The sequence below is a fragment of the Lampetra planeri genome, chromosome 6 (assembly GCF_965212315.1).
Source record: "Lampetra planeri chromosome 6, kcLamPlan1.2.h2, whole genome shotgun sequence".
Lineage (NCBI taxonomy): Eukaryota > Metazoa > Chordata > Hyperoartia > Petromyzontiformes > Petromyzontidae > Lampetra > Lampetra planeri.
The window spans coordinates 9,606,387-9,624,065 of record NC_136112.1 but is presented as its reverse complement, the minus strand read 5'-3'; the positions used below and the strand labels follow the sequence as shown (position 1 = coordinate 9,624,065).

At 43.3% G+C, this 17,679-nt stretch overlaps 1 protein-coding gene across 1 annotated transcript in view; it reads right to left on the bottom strand.

The window, feature by feature from the left end:
• LOC144719520 (huntingtin-interacting protein 1-like) overlaps nt 1–11,827 on the bottom strand; it is a 122,868-nt gene extending 111,041 nt beyond the window's left edge. The window contains exon 1 of the mRNA XM_078595518.1: nt 11,476–11,827. Within this exon, the coding sequence (XP_078451644.1) occupies nt 11,476–11,583 (108 nt within the window). The 5' untranslated portion in view covers nt 11,584–11,827. The remainder of the gene's footprint in view (nt 1–11,475) is intronic.
• Nucleotides 11,828–17,679: the final 5,852 nt, after the last annotated feature.

Sequence of the window (17,679 nt, the reverse complement as noted above, 5' to 3'; positions counted from 1 at the left end):
CAATAGCGTGACTATCAATTATACAATGTGCATATAATGTGCAGCAATTAAAATGTTTCTTTTTTTTATTAAGGCATCACTTTCCACAGACTAGGCAGCATTATACGATGCCAAGACGGGATTCGGAAATAAATCATGGTGCAAAGCTCCAAGAAACCCACACCCCTAGTCATGTTGAAATTATATTTGAGATTAAATAACTTGAGAAAAAAACATCACTTCCCCTAAATGCAGGATAATTTTGGGTCGCCATGGCCATATTCATTTTGGCAATAACATTTTGAAGCTGCTTCAACATTGGCATCTGCGAGACATTTTTCACGTTGTACAAATGACGTAATTTTACATGCTATGTTGATTTTACGTATTTAACTTACTAAGTGCACTGCTCTGGTGATAGCAGCTGCTTATATATAAGACCAAAGCAAGAATAGCAATTAACTTGCTACCTATACCAAAATATAATGTTTCATCACTTCATCCATTTCGGTCGTTTTATTTCAGTGAATAAATGGTCTGACCCTCAAGTACAGAATCTTACACATTCAAAACTGATGCAACCGATCCCACATGCATCTAAATTCCACGTAGATACAGGGTGAAGCCAGTTGTTGTGCTGTTTGTGTAAAACAATACCACAAAAAACTACTACACGTGCCAATAGGCAAGTTCAATTTGAGCGAGGCATGTCTATTTTTCAGCACGCATTACTTATTGAACACAGTATGCTGTTGCGGCTTCAAAAAACATAGCATAAATGAGCTGTCACCTAAGATTGGAGCACAACACATGCCACGTGTTATGTGGGGAGGGCAAAGGTTTAAAATTATCACTGAAGTGTCCACAATCTGACAAAGGTGCTCCGGTAAATCCTGCAAGCATTTTAAATAATTCATTGTAACTGTGGTGATCTAACCGATGTAAACACTCTGAGAGCTTTATTCGTTTTGCACTTCCACCTTACTCGAGATTGTCTTTGCTGAAATGCTGGCAGAACCCTCTTCAGGGATGCTCCCTATTATTGCTTGTTTTTTTACCACGGTTCCTGAGAACAGGAACCAAAGGCCCAATAGGCCAGGCCACCAGCAACGACGAGTACTAATGAAGTTGTAATACATTTTAATCCATATGGTAACCGAGAATGGTATAAAATACCTTTCTAAACTCATTGATTGTAAACAATGTGGTTTCCAAGAGTAACCAGCGAGAACAAAAAATGTACTTCACGCATGCAGAGCGTCCGTTCATTGTTTGTTAATTCGCTTGCAGATAATAGATTGTTAGGATACCTCACAAAATGGACAAATGGCTAAAATATTGATGTTCATTATTCATATATTTATTTCTCAGAACCATGTCGGGTCAGGCAAGGGGGTACTCGGTTGAAACAAAATTCAACAAGGGGTAGAGTAGCCAAAAAAGGTTGAGAATCACTGGTGCAGATTGCCAGTCTCTAACTGCTACCCACTCTGTCTCTCTGCCCAAACATCCCCTATTATGTATACACTTTTCCCTTTAAGGCAGTGATGTTGACAAAGTGTTGAGTTTTTGTCACGTGCTTGCGCACCGCTGCAAATCCAGTATCACCAAAGAAGTTGTTTGATTTTAAACGTAAGGTCTACTTCACACAAGGAAGAAAAATCGTGCATAAAGCAGTCCCTCCAGAAAAACGCGATTATGCGATCGCAAGATTCCACGCAAAATCAGCCAAAGTCCGCATATTTATGCGGGGGGCGCGTTTTTTCAAATACGCCGCACTTTCGCCGCATAAATTGCAGATTTCCGCGCGCAAAATATGCGGGCTTGCATGATTTCATAATCCCCGCATTTTCGTTGCAAAAAGTCACATATATCTTAGCAGAAAGTTGAAAAATGTTGCGTTTACTTCACACAAGCGCAGCTATTTCCCCTGTTGCCATGGGAACGTTATGAAGTGACGTCACTCATTACGCGACATCATTGAAAAGCTGCAAACCCCGCGATGCCAATGAAACCATGATGAAGAGTTTATGCAACTTTACAGTTGTAAGATTGCACTTTTTTGTTAGTAGTATGTAAATTGACATTACTGTAAGACTGTACTGTTACTGTATTGCTTACGTTACTGTGCATTGAAAACACTTATTTTAACAGAAGATGTCTGTTTTGTATAGCTACCTCTGTAAAACAGGAAGCACACATTTTATTTTTTAATATTTTATTTATTCATTTTTACAGAAGTTGTAGCATATTCATTTTGTAAAGCTACAGAACTTCTTCGACTCAATGTTTTGTAAGTTTGAGCCATCTGTTTGTTAAGGTCTGAAATAAAACAAGATGAGAACTTAAATATTCCCAGCACTTTCTGTGATGTAGTATGCTTGCTTATCATAGGAAGTAATAAGAAATGACTCTTTACATTAAAGTAGTAGCCTAGTGAATAGGGTGTTGGGGGAATCACTTTTTTTTCTCTTTTTCATCAAACCGCAGTTTTTGCAAGTTCCCGCAATTTTTGCAAGTTCCCGCAATTTTATCGCATAAAATTGCATAAATATCCCGCATATTCCATCGCATTTTTTAAGAAAACGTGCCGCATAATCAACGATTTTTGCCCGCAACAATCACCAAAAAACTCCGCGTTTTTCTGGAGGGACTGATAAAGATGGATTCTGCAGCTCTCTTCAACATGCGTGTCCTCAGTATTTTTCAGAAGCAATAATAATACAACCTTTGAAGCTACAAAACATTACTTGACAAGGAGCATGGCACGCAGCATCACAGGATGACCTCACACGTAATGGTATCATCGGGAGGGTAGACAAGGTATTGAGGTGAGATGACATTGCCTCGGCCATCAAGGATAATCTTGCTCATGCTGATCTTATTCACCACACTTTGATTGAAAACATTTGGCTGGTTTTATATACAGGGCAAATGCCCAATAGCAACAAAACTCTATTCTATATTTATTCTATTATACAGTAAAACATCATTAAGCCGGCCCCCCAGCTAGCCAGATTTGATATTTACAGTTGTCCCAACAGGTGGGCTAAATAATAAAATAATCAGCACATCATCCGACAGGTCTTGGTAGCCCCCTAGAGCATGTGCAATACTTACGTTAGCGTTTGGGGGGGGGGGGGTTGATTATGGAGAGGGGGGGGACGATGGGGGATGGAGGGGTTATGTACATCGGAACGACCAACGTACCCAACCTTCCAGTGGATATCACTACAGGTAGTCCCCGAGTTACGATGGTCCCACTTATGATATTTCGATCTTACGATGGCGATAGCGATACGACAAAATTTCCATCAAGAACCTAACATCGTTCACGTATGCAGAAGACGGACAGAATCTTGGCGAGTACAGTACAATGATACATTACGATATGTTCCATGCATGTATGATACGTAGCTTTAGCGATTTCATTTTAGGGTTACCATGATACGATACGTTCAATGCATGTTAAACGTTTTTATAGCAGATAGGATTGTTTCCTGAAAAAACTTTCTATTAAATAGCAGTTCATATAGGTAGGGGAAGAATTTACCTTGGTTTTTTTACTATACATTTTACCGTGCAATACAGTATTGTAATTAATAAATACATACAGCATATAGTTTATACAGTACGGTACTGTAAATTGCTGTTTTGCTAAATTATCACCATTCTTTAAGACTCCTGGGTAGGCTAGGCCATCTTCGACTTACGATATTTTCAACTTACGATGGGGTCGTCGTAACGCATCTCCATTGTGAGTAGAGGACTACCTGTATTATACGTTACTGTAGAATGTGCACAATGTGAATCATATTTCAGTTGTGAGGGTGCTGGGGTGATAGGGGTGGGCGATGGCAGGTAGGGGATGGGGGGACGGACACACTGAATCCGACAATACTAGGGGCAGTGACGTGGCCTGGTTGTAGCGCGTTCACCACTTGATACAGATTTTCACGGTGTGAGTCCAGTGGCTGCCGTAATTATCACTGAAGGTGTATTCATGATAACACAGTAAGTGCCATCTGCTTCATGGTGAACGTTAAAGATTCCCTGATTTCATTCACAAGAGCAGGCCAATTGTGGTGCCAGCGTCAGGTTCCAAATTGTCCAAATGACCAAATTAACAAATTTGCTAGACTAACAAACTCTCAACTAAAAATGAACATTTCTCCAACACATCGGTGTGCTGTACTAGTGACGAATTGGCATGTTCTGTTTACGTGACAACCCTTACTAGTTGGCTGTGTCAGGTGGTGGCGGGTTTTGACAACACATTTATATATTTACGCGATCTAACCCAAAACCTCTATTATGGATGATATTGGTCGCGAAAGCCTACGTGTTAAAATGTATTTATAATGTACGTAGAATGTATTTCAATTTACACTCAAGGCACTTGTTTGCCCAAAGCCTGTTGCAGTATGCTCCTAGGCTGTCCAACATAGGGCAAACCCATTTAACGCCATACACACACGTAAACCTGTGTCAGAAGGCCAACACCAACAGTTATCAATGCTTTGCGTAACACACAGCGGTGCTTGGCAAGGCTTTCGGTGAGCCAGACTAGCTAGCACCCGCTCCCCTACACACCAACCCACGCCCTTCCTTCCTTCCTGCCCTTCCCCGGCACGCAAAACCTTCGCCAGGCTCGACAGCTCTGTCTCTATATTCTTGGTTATTTCGGTAAAGTCACGTAGAAGGGAAAAAACAATAAAATAATACATTCTATTGTTTTAAAATAATACATTTTATTGTTTTATTTTTATTATTTGTTTTTTCCCTCCTACTTGACTTTACCGAAAGAACAAAGAATATGAATCCCTGCAGTCACGAAAGCTTTAAATCGAAAGTTCTGTCTCTGTCCAACTAAATGCAGGGGGGGGACTGCCAGCGATGCAGCAACTGACGCACACAATAATTAACATTTTCACTGTGCTACAAAAAGCAATCAACAAAGTACATTTTTACGACTGCACATCTCGGCTTTTTGGTGATATTTTGTATAGGTAAGGTGCAGCTTTTTTGTAAGCGGAGGCATGTAAATTGTGGATGGTTCTACAGTGTTCTCATCTAGGCTGCTGCACTCTTACCAACTCCCATGTATCCTTCGGTGTAGTCAGGTTACATGCATATTGGTAAGTGCCCAGGATTAAACAGTATTTTTCACATCACGAATCATTTTTATTGGAACAAAAAAACACATCCAACGAATACAAAGAGAACACTTTCAGAACCTATTAAAAAAAACATTCAACACAATAACAAGTATAAAATAGGTGATGTTTCAGGCAATGGCACTTCTTCATCGCAAACAAATAAGAGGCCATGTGCTAGGCAGACGGACCATTGCCCAAAATAACACATTCCTGCGGAGGGAGCTGGTAGGAACGTTGGGTTGCTCGGTCAATGGCCAGGGTCAACGGCGGCGTGGTGTATTCCGCAAATATGCCCGACTGTGAGGGCGGGCACAAGCCGGCGTGAGTAGGTTAAACGTTGAGTTTTATAAGGCACCACGGGGTGACCAGCCCCTCCCCACCCAGCCCCACCCCTCCCACCCCCCACCTCCCCACCCAGCCCCTCCACACCCCACCCCTCCCATTTTTGGATGCACGACGGACGGACACAATAATCCCCTGTGGGCTGGTGGAACCGGTGGTTCCTACCAGTATGACATATATAGTTCCCTGAGAATGATAGTTTAAGGGCCCTTCGTAAATTTAAATTTGTATTATTATTAGTATAAATATGATTTCTATTTCGCTAATGTTATTGACGAATGTGTCCAGTACCGATGGTATGTGGCTGGCACCACACCTTTCTGCCTTCGTCTCCTCGATGCCTATGTTCACATTCCACCAGATACACATGTACAGCTGAGGCAACCTAGGGGAGTTCCAGGTTCCCAGCAATGTGGGCTAACCAATGCGCCATTGCTGCCCACAAAACACAAACACACACATAAATAAAGAATACACCGAGGATTACATGCTGGTAAATTTGTCAAGTGCCTACAATTACAAAGCTGCCTGATGCTCCAATTAAAAGACAATGGGAGGTGCTACGGTGTGTTTTCCCCCCACAAGCTCAGTCCTGAAAGAAATACAAACAGGAAGATGCAATCTATACTGTACATGTGCACACGAATTCAAACACATCCCCTGTACTTGCTCTACATTCCTGTAAATCGGTTGACATCGTCGTATCCCCTAATTTGTATGTGTGCACGTCCTAATGATGCCTAACAAATTCACCTTATGGCGGGACCCCGGGGTCCCATAAGCCCCCGGCTCTCGCATAAACATGAAATTATAATGTAAACAAAACTTTTCTCTTTTTCAGCGATGGGTTTCAAGGATAGTGGCAAGTCTTGTCTTGTTAAACTATGCCTTTAAAACTGAAAACTACTTACCTGCAGTACCTCTTTTTAAATACACTATCAAAAAATGTATTTACACCCCTCTGTCGATCATCGTGTTTCTCAGTGTGGATTTGTGAACACACTTTGTAAACAGTACATAAAATAGTACGCGTTTTCAATGCGCTGTTCATATTGTAACAGGCGTTTATACCAATGTTACTCTACAGAGTAGTCGGTCGCCACTCCTCTTATCCGCATTGATACGAGCGGTATGTGGGGACTATGGCTTAACCACAAAAAATACCTATCTGCACAGATGCATACGGACAAGAGAAGTCTTATCAAACGGGAGGAATTAACAGTGCAACGCATCTCATCTGTTAAATATCTGCAGGTAATAGGATTGTCATCGATTGATCCTGGCTGCAGATAATAATGAAGAGAGCAGTTTCACTGTGTTATGCATACCGTTATGACAAATAAAGGACTTAAGTCGTGTAGGAAGTTTTAGCAGCTTTGGATAAGACTTATGATCCTGCCCATACCCGAGCATAAAGTGCATTCGCTTGTTCAGCTCTTGTGCACATTCGTCCTCGCTGCGCTTGGACGACATGACAACAGAATGATCCGCGCCAGGTGGGTCGCGGCGTTTATGTGTGCGGTGGGACAAGTCGCCAAAATAAATTAATTACGATATTTTTTTTTGACCCAGGGGTCCCGCCATAAGATTCAAATGCCAAATTCACCACTGTCGATCTGCAAAGGCTTGGCGCCCCATTTCACCCCTGAGAGTCTGCACTGTAGGTGAGATGCTGCCTGTCAGCTACACGGGCAGGGACTTTATGAGATAGGATAGATATGGCATTATTGTACCACAATACCACATCTTAATTAATTTTACATTTATTTATTTCCATAATCAGTACCTTAGCCAGTTTTTTGTTGCTATTACCCCTCCTCTATAATGAGATATTGGCTGTTCTCATTTGACAGATTAATTATCTACCATGCTGCAAGGTATTGAGAAACAATTAGCAAATAACCTATCTGTACAGAACACGAATACAGTACCTGAATAAATAAACTAGTGACAATGACGGGAGGAATGCAAGTACAGACATCCAGCCAACTAGCCAATGGCTTTGACAAAGAAAACGTTCCTTACTCTTTGGTTCTTTCGGTAAAGTGACGTAGGTAGAAAAATAATAGATCACGACGTTTCGATCACAACACATGCAATCGTCATCAGGTGGGACAACCACAGCAAAAAAAAGTGCTTAAGTAGTAGCCTGCTGAAGTAGTAGTTTTTTCTTGCTGTGGTTGTCCCACCTGATGACGATTGCTTGCGTTGCGATCGAAACGTCGTGATCTATTATTTTTCTACCAACGTGACTTTACCGAAAGAACCAAAAAGTATGGATTCCTGCAGTCACGAAAGCTTCAAATCTAGATTAAAACGTTCCTTGTACCAAAGGAAACTTTCCCAACCACATCCCAGGTGACTGTTCGGCGATTCTTTGTATAATTAGATGTGGCTGCATGCAAAACAACAACAGTTCTCCGTGTCACATGCTATTTGCTCATTTTGATTGCATGAGAGCAGGTGCCGCATATTTTCACCATGATTGTCTGTAACCGAAGCCTAGTCATTTAAAATACATTATTGTTCCAGTTCAACTCACAGCCTTCAGCAAGAGCAGTTTGATTTGCAATACACACTCCAAGCATATACTGTAATGTGAAAAATGCTGAGTCGAGAGAAGAGGGAAAAAAATAGTTTTGGGAAGTTATCTTCAAAGGCATTATAGTAATCACTTGAACTGCCACGCACAGAAATTGTAACCTTTATGCAGCTATAATATACATCCACATTTATAGACATTAACATTACATTCTGTACAAATGAACAGTGGTTCATATATTGGAGAAGTCGCACAAAAGCGATATAGCAGTATTTAAGGCACATCTAAGAGTATTTTTAAGGCACATGTAAGGGTGCAACAAATGAATGCTTGGAATTAAAATGTGGCCACTTTTCTGTATTTGGATCCAGCCAAATAGCAAATATAAAAGAGCAGAACCGTCTTTTTTTATAATTAACTATTGTTATCATTTTACTCTAAGTAGCTTTGTTAGGTAGAGTAGCTTATTAAATTGTCATGACCGTGTGAAATAATGTAATTAGGTTGAATATCTTGCACTGCATGTATCTGTTGTGCTCACATGACAAAAGTCACTTGCTTTTTTTCTCCATACATCTCTCCTATCTCCTTTATCTTTGTGAAGTGACTGTGTTGAATTCATCTCTCTATTATCTGTTATCTCACCTGAATAAATATTTAAATTATTGAACTTGCATTTTGGCTTTTACTTTTACTACTATGCGATCTAACCAAAAAAAACGTTATTATGGTTTAATTCGGCTGCATCTCTCATCATCTCTCATTTACAGCTTGCCTGAATACATCTCGTTACATCATCTTTTTTTACTTGTCCGAATTAATCTCTCCCCAATCAGACCTATTGTAGTGCATCTATAAATTAATCATGCTGTATATTTACAGCCTGGTATGTGTATTCCTGTCACAAAGCATGTGTACTTGTCTTGAAGTTGGTAAATAAGGGCATCATTGATGAGCTTCATACCCACATTCTTATATGCCTGGGCTATTGCTCTCTCATAGGTGAACCACATTCCATGACAAACAAGTCTGTGCATGAAATGGAAAATTCAGACCTCAGCAACATACTCCATTATTCTTCTTTCATGTGGCATGTTGCAGATATAAACAGATTTTTTTTTGCAACAAAAAAGTTATAAATTTAAGTCTGTGTTCTAAAGCCATGTGATGGTTGTAAGATATCCCATCACATGAGATAAACAAATGCTACCACTTTCACGTGTGTATCATGGCACATTTTATCAATTTAAAACCTTTTTTTAAGCACCGGCGAAAATTCCAACAAATAAAAAAAATCAGCTGGCATAAGTTTAACACTTTGGCACATGTGAAAACGAAAAGCCATGATGTTTTTTTATAAGACCAGCCAAGAAGCTGATACCAAAAATATCCATGAAAGGGTTATCGCGCCAGAGCAATCTCACAAGGAGCCTCACATGCAGACTTCCCAATCAACCTCTGCATCCCTCCAATCCCTATGAAGGCTGAATCTTGTGAAGTACAAGCCAGCTCAATGCAGAGCCACATGCACAAAGCACTAAGGTCCTCTTAACGAGGGCCACATTAAATAAAATAGATATACTGTACTGTATGTAGTATTTATTGTCATCAAATTGATGATGAAAATACTGTTGCTTTTGAAAGTACACTAACACACAATAAAATGAATTAACCAATCGTTTTGCTTCCGCTTACACTTACTCACCCATTCATCCTCTCTCTCTCCCAGCCAGGCATGAAATCTCCCACTGACCAGACATTCACTTAACCCACTACCTCACTTGAACACTCTCCTATTCAGACCCTCATTCACTCACTCACCAAGTCACTTTTGCCCACCTCATCCACCACATTCATACACTCATGTCCCACTCACTTACACACTCATTATATACACTCACCACGCAACTTATCTACCCAGATACTCAACCACTCCTTTATAAATTCACTTGGACATTTCAAAAGTCACAACGCTGCCGAAAACTCACCCACTCATTCAACAACTCACATCCCTAATCACCCATCCATTTCAATACGTAGTACACGCGATTAAAATTTCTCACCCAGCCACTCACACGTTGAGCGATTTATCCAGCCACTCTTCCTGCCACTCTTTCACTGAAGCAGCCATTCAGCCAGGCACTCACAAGTCACTCACTAACTCATCCACTCAACCTTCACTCACCCTGTCACTCAATGATCCATTCACATAGCCAGTTACCCCGTCAATCCACATACTAATGCAGCAATGCATGTATCCTGTCAACCAACCAGTTACTTATTGCCCCATGCACTCGGCCATTTATCCACGGAGCTGTACTAACCATAACCCACAGCCACTTATAGCACATTATCTGGCTCACTGAACCTGCCTTTAGCAACACCACTCACAAATCCAAGCTCTGATCGAGCCAATCACTGACCCACTCATTCACTGACTCACCCAGCCACTGGCTTAGTCACTTTATCGACTATTTTTTTCACTCCGACTACCTCACCCAGTTACCCAACCACACATCCACCCAGCCATTCTCTCGCCAACTTTATCATTCCCTCGCCTACTTACTCACCCTCTCATCCACTCCTACACCCCACCACTCCTTCACACACACACCCATCATCGACTTCCTCTTCGATTGACCCACACACTCACTTAAGTCATCGATTCACAAACACAGGTGTCGGCAAACTGCGGCTCTGAAAGCACTGTTTAGTGACATTATTTATTAAGGTCCACGGTTCCGTATTCACGCGCATTGTGGCTCTTGAAATATTGCGTTTTACAGATTAAAAAAAAAATGTCTCTTCCTGTTATTTTGGTTTCCCATCCTCTGCACTTACACAACCCATCACCTACTTAATCATCCACCCTCTCACCTACAGACCCAGGCACTCATTAAAACTTGGTGAAACTACCAACACACCCAGGGCACTCACCCCATCCATAGCCACCCAACAACAAAAAGGCGCCGTTCGCCACTAGGTGGCGGTGGCGTCAATACGGTGCCTGTGCCAGGCTAGGTGCACTTTGAGGCCACGTGAAGTGCCGAAGGGTCGCTGACAGGTCACGGGACAGACCCAAGTGCCATGGGTTGGCTGAGATGACTGGCAGATTGCACCGGCTGTACCCCCTTGCTGTGCCAACTTGCTGTATTTTATCTGCCTGACGCTCCGCTCGTTGTTGTGAGCGTCGCTGCTCTGTCCTCAGTTGCTGAAGGGCGACTGCCTCCAACGTCCTTCACGAGCCTCCTCCTCCACAGAGGCCGATCTTGACACCTCTGGTACCAGTCATCGGCAAGTCCACTCAGCTCCACATCCTCCCGTACCGCATCGGTCCATCACTTCTCCTTAACCTAGCCACGCACTTCACCCAGCCACTCACCCACAGACTCACTCCATAGCTCGCTCGCTCGCTCAACCACTCAGCAAAGATCGTACACCCCACGTCCCCACCTGCGATCTCTCGAATCCGTCGGGGTCCCCTCCGCCCGTCGCCCGTCTGCTGAGCACCCGGGGCAGCTGCGTGGGCACCTGGCGGATGGAGCTCGGCATCTTGTCCATGGCACCCGCGCTTTTGCTCTTCACGGGTACCACTTTAAAAACACATCAAGCAACAAGGGCAAACGGGCAACGGCAACGGCAAATGACTACGGGGACAGTGAGTTCGTCGAGAGGCGAGAGCGACGTCAACACCGCCGCTGCCGCTGCCGCCGCTGCCGCCGGGCGTGAGGCGACTCGCTGCGGCCGCGTCTAGCCGCTCCGTGCGGTCCCGTTACTTGGAGCGGGGAACTTAAGGGCGCCGCGGTGCACGCCGGGAGCATGGGGCACCCCCCCCCCCACCGCTCTTTCCCCCCCGCCGCACCCCCCGCCCAACCGCCCCGCACCCCCCGCCCTACCCCCCCCACACTCCTACCTATTCCCCCCCACACCCCCCGCCCTATCACCCCCGACGCTCTATCCCCCCCAGAGCCCCCACCTTATCGCCCCACACTCCCACCTACCCCCCCACACACCCCGCCTTACCCCCCCCACATACCTCCCTCGCTCCCACCTATCCCCCCCCCACAACCTTCGCCATCCCCCCCCACACCCCCCTTCCCCGCTCCCCCCAATCTTTTCGAGACCCGCCCCCCAGCCCTGCCCTATTAAACTAACCCCGCCCCGCGTCTATCTAGCCCCGCCCCGCGTCTGTCTAGCCCCGCCCCGCGTCTGTCTAGCCCCGCCCATGTCGATATATTAGTTTTAGTGATTTTTGTAATTTCGATTTAAAGCTTTCGTGACTGCAGGGATTCATCTTCTTGGTTCTTTCGGTAAAGTCACGTAGAAGGGAAATAATAAAATAATACAAATAAAACATAATACCTTTCCTATAACTTTGCACTCGGCCCGTGCTTTTTGTATTGTGTGCTGTTGTAACCTCCCCACCCCCACTCCTCTAATGGACATTTGTGAAAAGTGCTTGATAGCTCTTCGGATTGCTCCATCTTCAATATTCTGATAAGTGGGTCGCGTGCTGGGAGAAGACGGTGGGGGGCGCAGAGGGGGTTGGTGGGGGGCAAGCGGCAAGATGCAGAATGAACGCGCTTCTTGGGACTGGGGGCTCCTGTTGCAGCAGCTGCGGAGGGTGAAGGCAGTTCGCTCGCCCCAGCCGCCAGCATGGCATTGAGTGGCACCGCGTGGCGAGCATACCACGTGAGAAGAGGTTTCACCTCCGAGATTTTGAGACGTTCTCAAATACGATGACACTCCTGTTTCGGAAGGGGTGTTTAGGGAAAAAAAAGACTTGCAACATTAATGTTAAGCTCAGCATTCCGGTTTGGTTTATTTATTGTGGCGGTCAGGAGTTTTTTTCCCCCCTTGCCAAATTTTTGTTAATCCATATCGTTATCCATGATCTATCCACTGCAGGATGAAGGCCCTCCCCATGTCACGGTCTCGAGATACCACGATACATTTCGCTCCTACACAGAAGCTGACCTCATTGCTCCATCGCAATAAGGTCATCCTCTCAGGCACGTTTCCCTCCACTGGCTGCCATTCCATTACCAGTCTTGACCATCAGCCATAATGCCTTCCATCAGTATTTGTTATGCCCAAGCTCACTTTTACTGGTAGGAACCTCCTGGTTCCACCAGCCTCCACAGGGGATTATTGTGTCCGTCCGTCGTGCATCCAAAAATGGGAGGGGTGGGGCTGGGTGGAAAGGGGCTGGTCACCCCGTGGTGCCCTTATAAAACTCAACGTTTAACCTACTCACGCCGGCTTGTGCCCGCCCTCACAGTCGGGCATATTTGCGGAATACACCACGCCGCCGTTGACCCTGGCCATTGACCGAGCAACCCAACGTTCCTACCAGCTCCCTCCGCAGGAATGTGTTCTTAAGTCACTTGTCACTGATTTGCCTTTATTATCTGGTCCATGATTTCCTTTTTGTTGCTCGGTATTGTTCTAAGTGTGCATTTCTACGTTTTATTTTTTGTTTATCTTCATAATTAACTTTTTAAATATCTTCTAAATGTTTCAAAGGGTGTCCAGATTGGTAAGTGGCAACGACACGTACAAAACAAGTATAATCTACAACGTACAGTATTTGTTTAAACCATGCCAAATACATTCATACGTTGTCAGTCCATGTTTCCTCTTTAGGCACATTAATACATATGCCCGCTGTCAGTAGCCGTTGATTAAAACTTGTTTCATTCCCAAGCTGCTTTTCGTTATTAAAACTGACAAAATGGAACAATAGTTAAAAAAATGCACAAAGAAGCACGGGGAGATACATGCTCAAGAATGCTCTTGAGAGACAGGAAGAGGAAGACATGAATCAGGACACAAACACAAACCATAGACCACATACAGTGTTGAATTAAGAAAATAAGGTGGGCTTGGACAGGGCATGTCCCTCGAAGGGATGCTGGTCGATGGATGAGATTGGTCACGGAATGGCAGCAAAAAGAGAACACGCGTGAGAGGACTACTCCCACAGAGATGGAGCATTGAAATTAATTAATGCATCGGATATGGATTGCAGCATTGTGGGATTACGAGGAATGGTAACAGCATGGGGAGAGGCCTTCATCCGTCAGTGGATATACAATAGCTGATGATGAATCACCACATCCTAACACATTACTGTAATCTTAAATGAACATCAACAAAACAAATAACTTGCCAATTCAACAGATTGACACATTAACAAACATTTCGGCCCTTTGCCTAAAAATGACATAAAATCTACGTTCGCGGTTTTCTGTTCCTTTCGGCATCAGCAGACGACAGCTGGTTCCTGCAATCCACAAGTGGCAATCTGCCACCTATGGAAAGAATGTGTGTTGCTTCCCACGGAGTGTGTCGCTGGTCTATAACTGGAATTTTATTTTTGGCTGGCACAACAGAGACATTGTGATTAAACTTAGAACAAGTACAAGCAAATGCATCCTTGGTAGGTTTAATATAAACATTCTGTGACACGTGTATTTGCTCTGTAAGGGGCTGGTTGTATCTTTTAGGATAATATTTACAGACTGCTTTCGTAACAGGGCAGGCAATGATTATCTGCCCTCACTGCAGAGTTTGGCCATCACGGTTTTCATAATTTAAATACAAAACCGTTAGTGCTGTGTGATCTACATTGAAAACTCATGTATTTAAAACTTATTTATGTGTTTAGTTTGTTGTGTATCTCCCCTCACCTCCGTTTATCACGGTTTGCTGCGCATGGGGAGACATACATTCAACATACAGTACATACTGTGTACATCAGCACAACAGGCTCAACATTAGGCTGTGTGTCAGATGTGGAAATGAGAGACTGCTGTTATTGTAGCACAAACCAGCTGTTAGCAGACGAAAACAACGATGCACTGAATGCATGCGCTTCATTAAGTCAACAGGCATGCGGGGAGTGGCTTCTTCAGCCTTGAGCATTTGACTGTCGAACGTATTCCACCTTCACAATGCCAGTCAGTGCTGCCCACGAACTCAACATTCCTCTCGATGTGCAGGGGCTGAGCCACGAGCCGCACGCAGTCGACCTCAGGGTCACCATGGACCCACTGTGATCCTTAATTTTTTTTTAAATAGTCAAGACTCTGCAATAACTGGCTTGGCATGTGAGCTGGCCCGTGATCGGGTTGCCAGTGCTTCAACTCTATGGATGTCAGCACTCACAATATCATACTCGACGAAAGAGCACTGCGCAAGCCTTTCGTCGCACAACGAGATTGTGACATTTGGCAATGCCCTTCATCTCGGGAACTCTGCGACTGAGTCCCCTCCCTGGGCCACGAGTTCTGAGCAACATCAACCCCCCGCCTCCACACATCCGTCAGAAGGAAGGCTGCGACTGCCAAACTACTGGATAAAAGTCGTGCTGATTGCCTGTCTGCCACGGTATATCTATCTCTTTAGCCCACCCGCTGCCCGTTCCCACACCATGACACCCACTGTGCACCCACACGTGCCATCACGCAATCTACCAACCTTAGCATGAACATACTATAAGGTGCATTATTAAGAAGCACATCTTCACATGTTGTTATATTTTGTATACTGTACTGTAACATTTATCAAGAGGAAGCAGTATAAAACATGTAAGCCGTGCATTTTTGGAGGGAGTATACTATGACGTAATTTCATAATACATTATTGAACAAAACAAATTGATAAACCACGTCTCATGAATTATATATTTTTATAGACTATAGTACAGAGTCAGAATCTTTATTTAGACTGGAAGAATCCGATTAGCTATCGAGCTCTTCTTCACAGATGTCCAGTCGAGGCGGATCAGCAGGTTACAACAACAAACAATACAAAATAAAATGATGTGTGCAAATAGAAACATGTAAGCAAATCACGCAAAAAAATGCATAAGTACATAATTCCTGCTGATTTTTCAACTGTAAATGTAAGCTTGGGCTAGGCAACAAAACCACAACAAGCATCACACCACACAACCACAACATAATTGCACATTGAAATTGAACTATCAATACACGGGTAGGGATCAAGGTTACATATCACATTTTCAATTGTGGTATCCAGCACCAAGATTCTGCTTCAGGATATTTTTTGAAGGAGGATTGACGATGTTAAGAGAGAAACAAGGATGAGTAGCTGGATACAATTGCGTACTTTCTGTAAATAAAACTCCAGCCGAGTACCTATGGATAACACGATGTACCCTAATTACAAAGAACGCAACTTGAACTGTATGCTGTCTTGTTTTCCTGAAAAGACGCAACTCAATTCACAGCGTGAAAACATGGGACACATTCAGTCATCTTGGCAAGGCTGAGATGTGCCCTGTCCTTTTGGATTATTCAACAGCAGGCAGTGCACATCATGTATTTGAAGGGCAATTTAAGAGCTAGACTTTCCACGTTAGCACAACAGTTTGAGAAAGCTATCGTTATCTAAACTATATCCTACCAGAACAGCATCGAACAACAAGAAGTTTACGATACATCAATTATTAAATGTTTTAATCTAAAGCGAAATAATACATGCATCGAAACGTAACATAATGGATTACCTTTTTGATTATATATACGGAGTGGTAGCTCTTGCAATCTCTCATTTACTTGATACAGCTGTCGTGGCAGTGACGGTTCCACCTGAAGACGGAAGCTTGTGTTGCCTCCGAAACGTCGTGATTTTTATTTTATTTTACTTTTATTAATTTTAATGTTTTACCTACGTGACTTTACCGAAAAAAACCTAAAAATATGAATCCTTGCAGTCACGAAAGCTTCAAATCTAGAATCAGGTGACCCCCTCCAGCCACTAATGTCTGCTAAATTCACCAGAAAGTACAAAAAATCCATCGATACTTCAACGGAATTGTGACCTCAAAGAATGCTCATTAATGCACGTCCACCGCCAACTGACTTCTGCTATCTACGCTATGGCGACCCCTGTGATCATGAAGCCTCAACATGCAGACACTAATTGGTCATTAATGTACGTGCAATATTCTGGCACCAGAACCATCAGTTTCCTTCCCACTCACCTCCCCAATCACTGGTGGAAAGTGACTTCAATGTCTTTTTCCTGCACGGTTGCCAACTTTTAAATCACGCTGGCTGCGCACAATTTAATGCGTGTTAGAGGTTCATAAAATGAGGTCTGGAGATGTGATTCGCGGTCACTTTATGGAAATGCTATCCGTGAATATATATTCTTTAATTTGACGAGGAGATGTGGCCATGAAATGTCAATTATTACTGCAATTACATGTTTTAGAACAAAACCAAAATAAGCAAGTTACTGACATTTGTGAGTAAAAATAAATAAGGCATATATTTTATCAAACGAGTATGTTAAAATGAAGTTAAGCACAATAGACACTATTTTAAAACATAAATTCGATTGTAAAGAAGTGAACAAAAATAAAGAATGCAAGTGATCAGCACATTATTCTGTAATGGGCTGAACAATCACCAGTGCCTGTAAAGTCAACAACATGAAACAATTCCTGGGGCCTGTTATTTTCCTGTTATTGTAAACTTAGCTCAGCCTGCACTTTGTGTACTCAATATTGTTTAAAATGCTGGCTTTCACAAACTTGGCTCTGAAAGCCGAGTTGGCATGCTGAGATCGTAGCTTCATGATGCACGACAAAACACATCGCATTAAATAAAGATTTGCATTTAT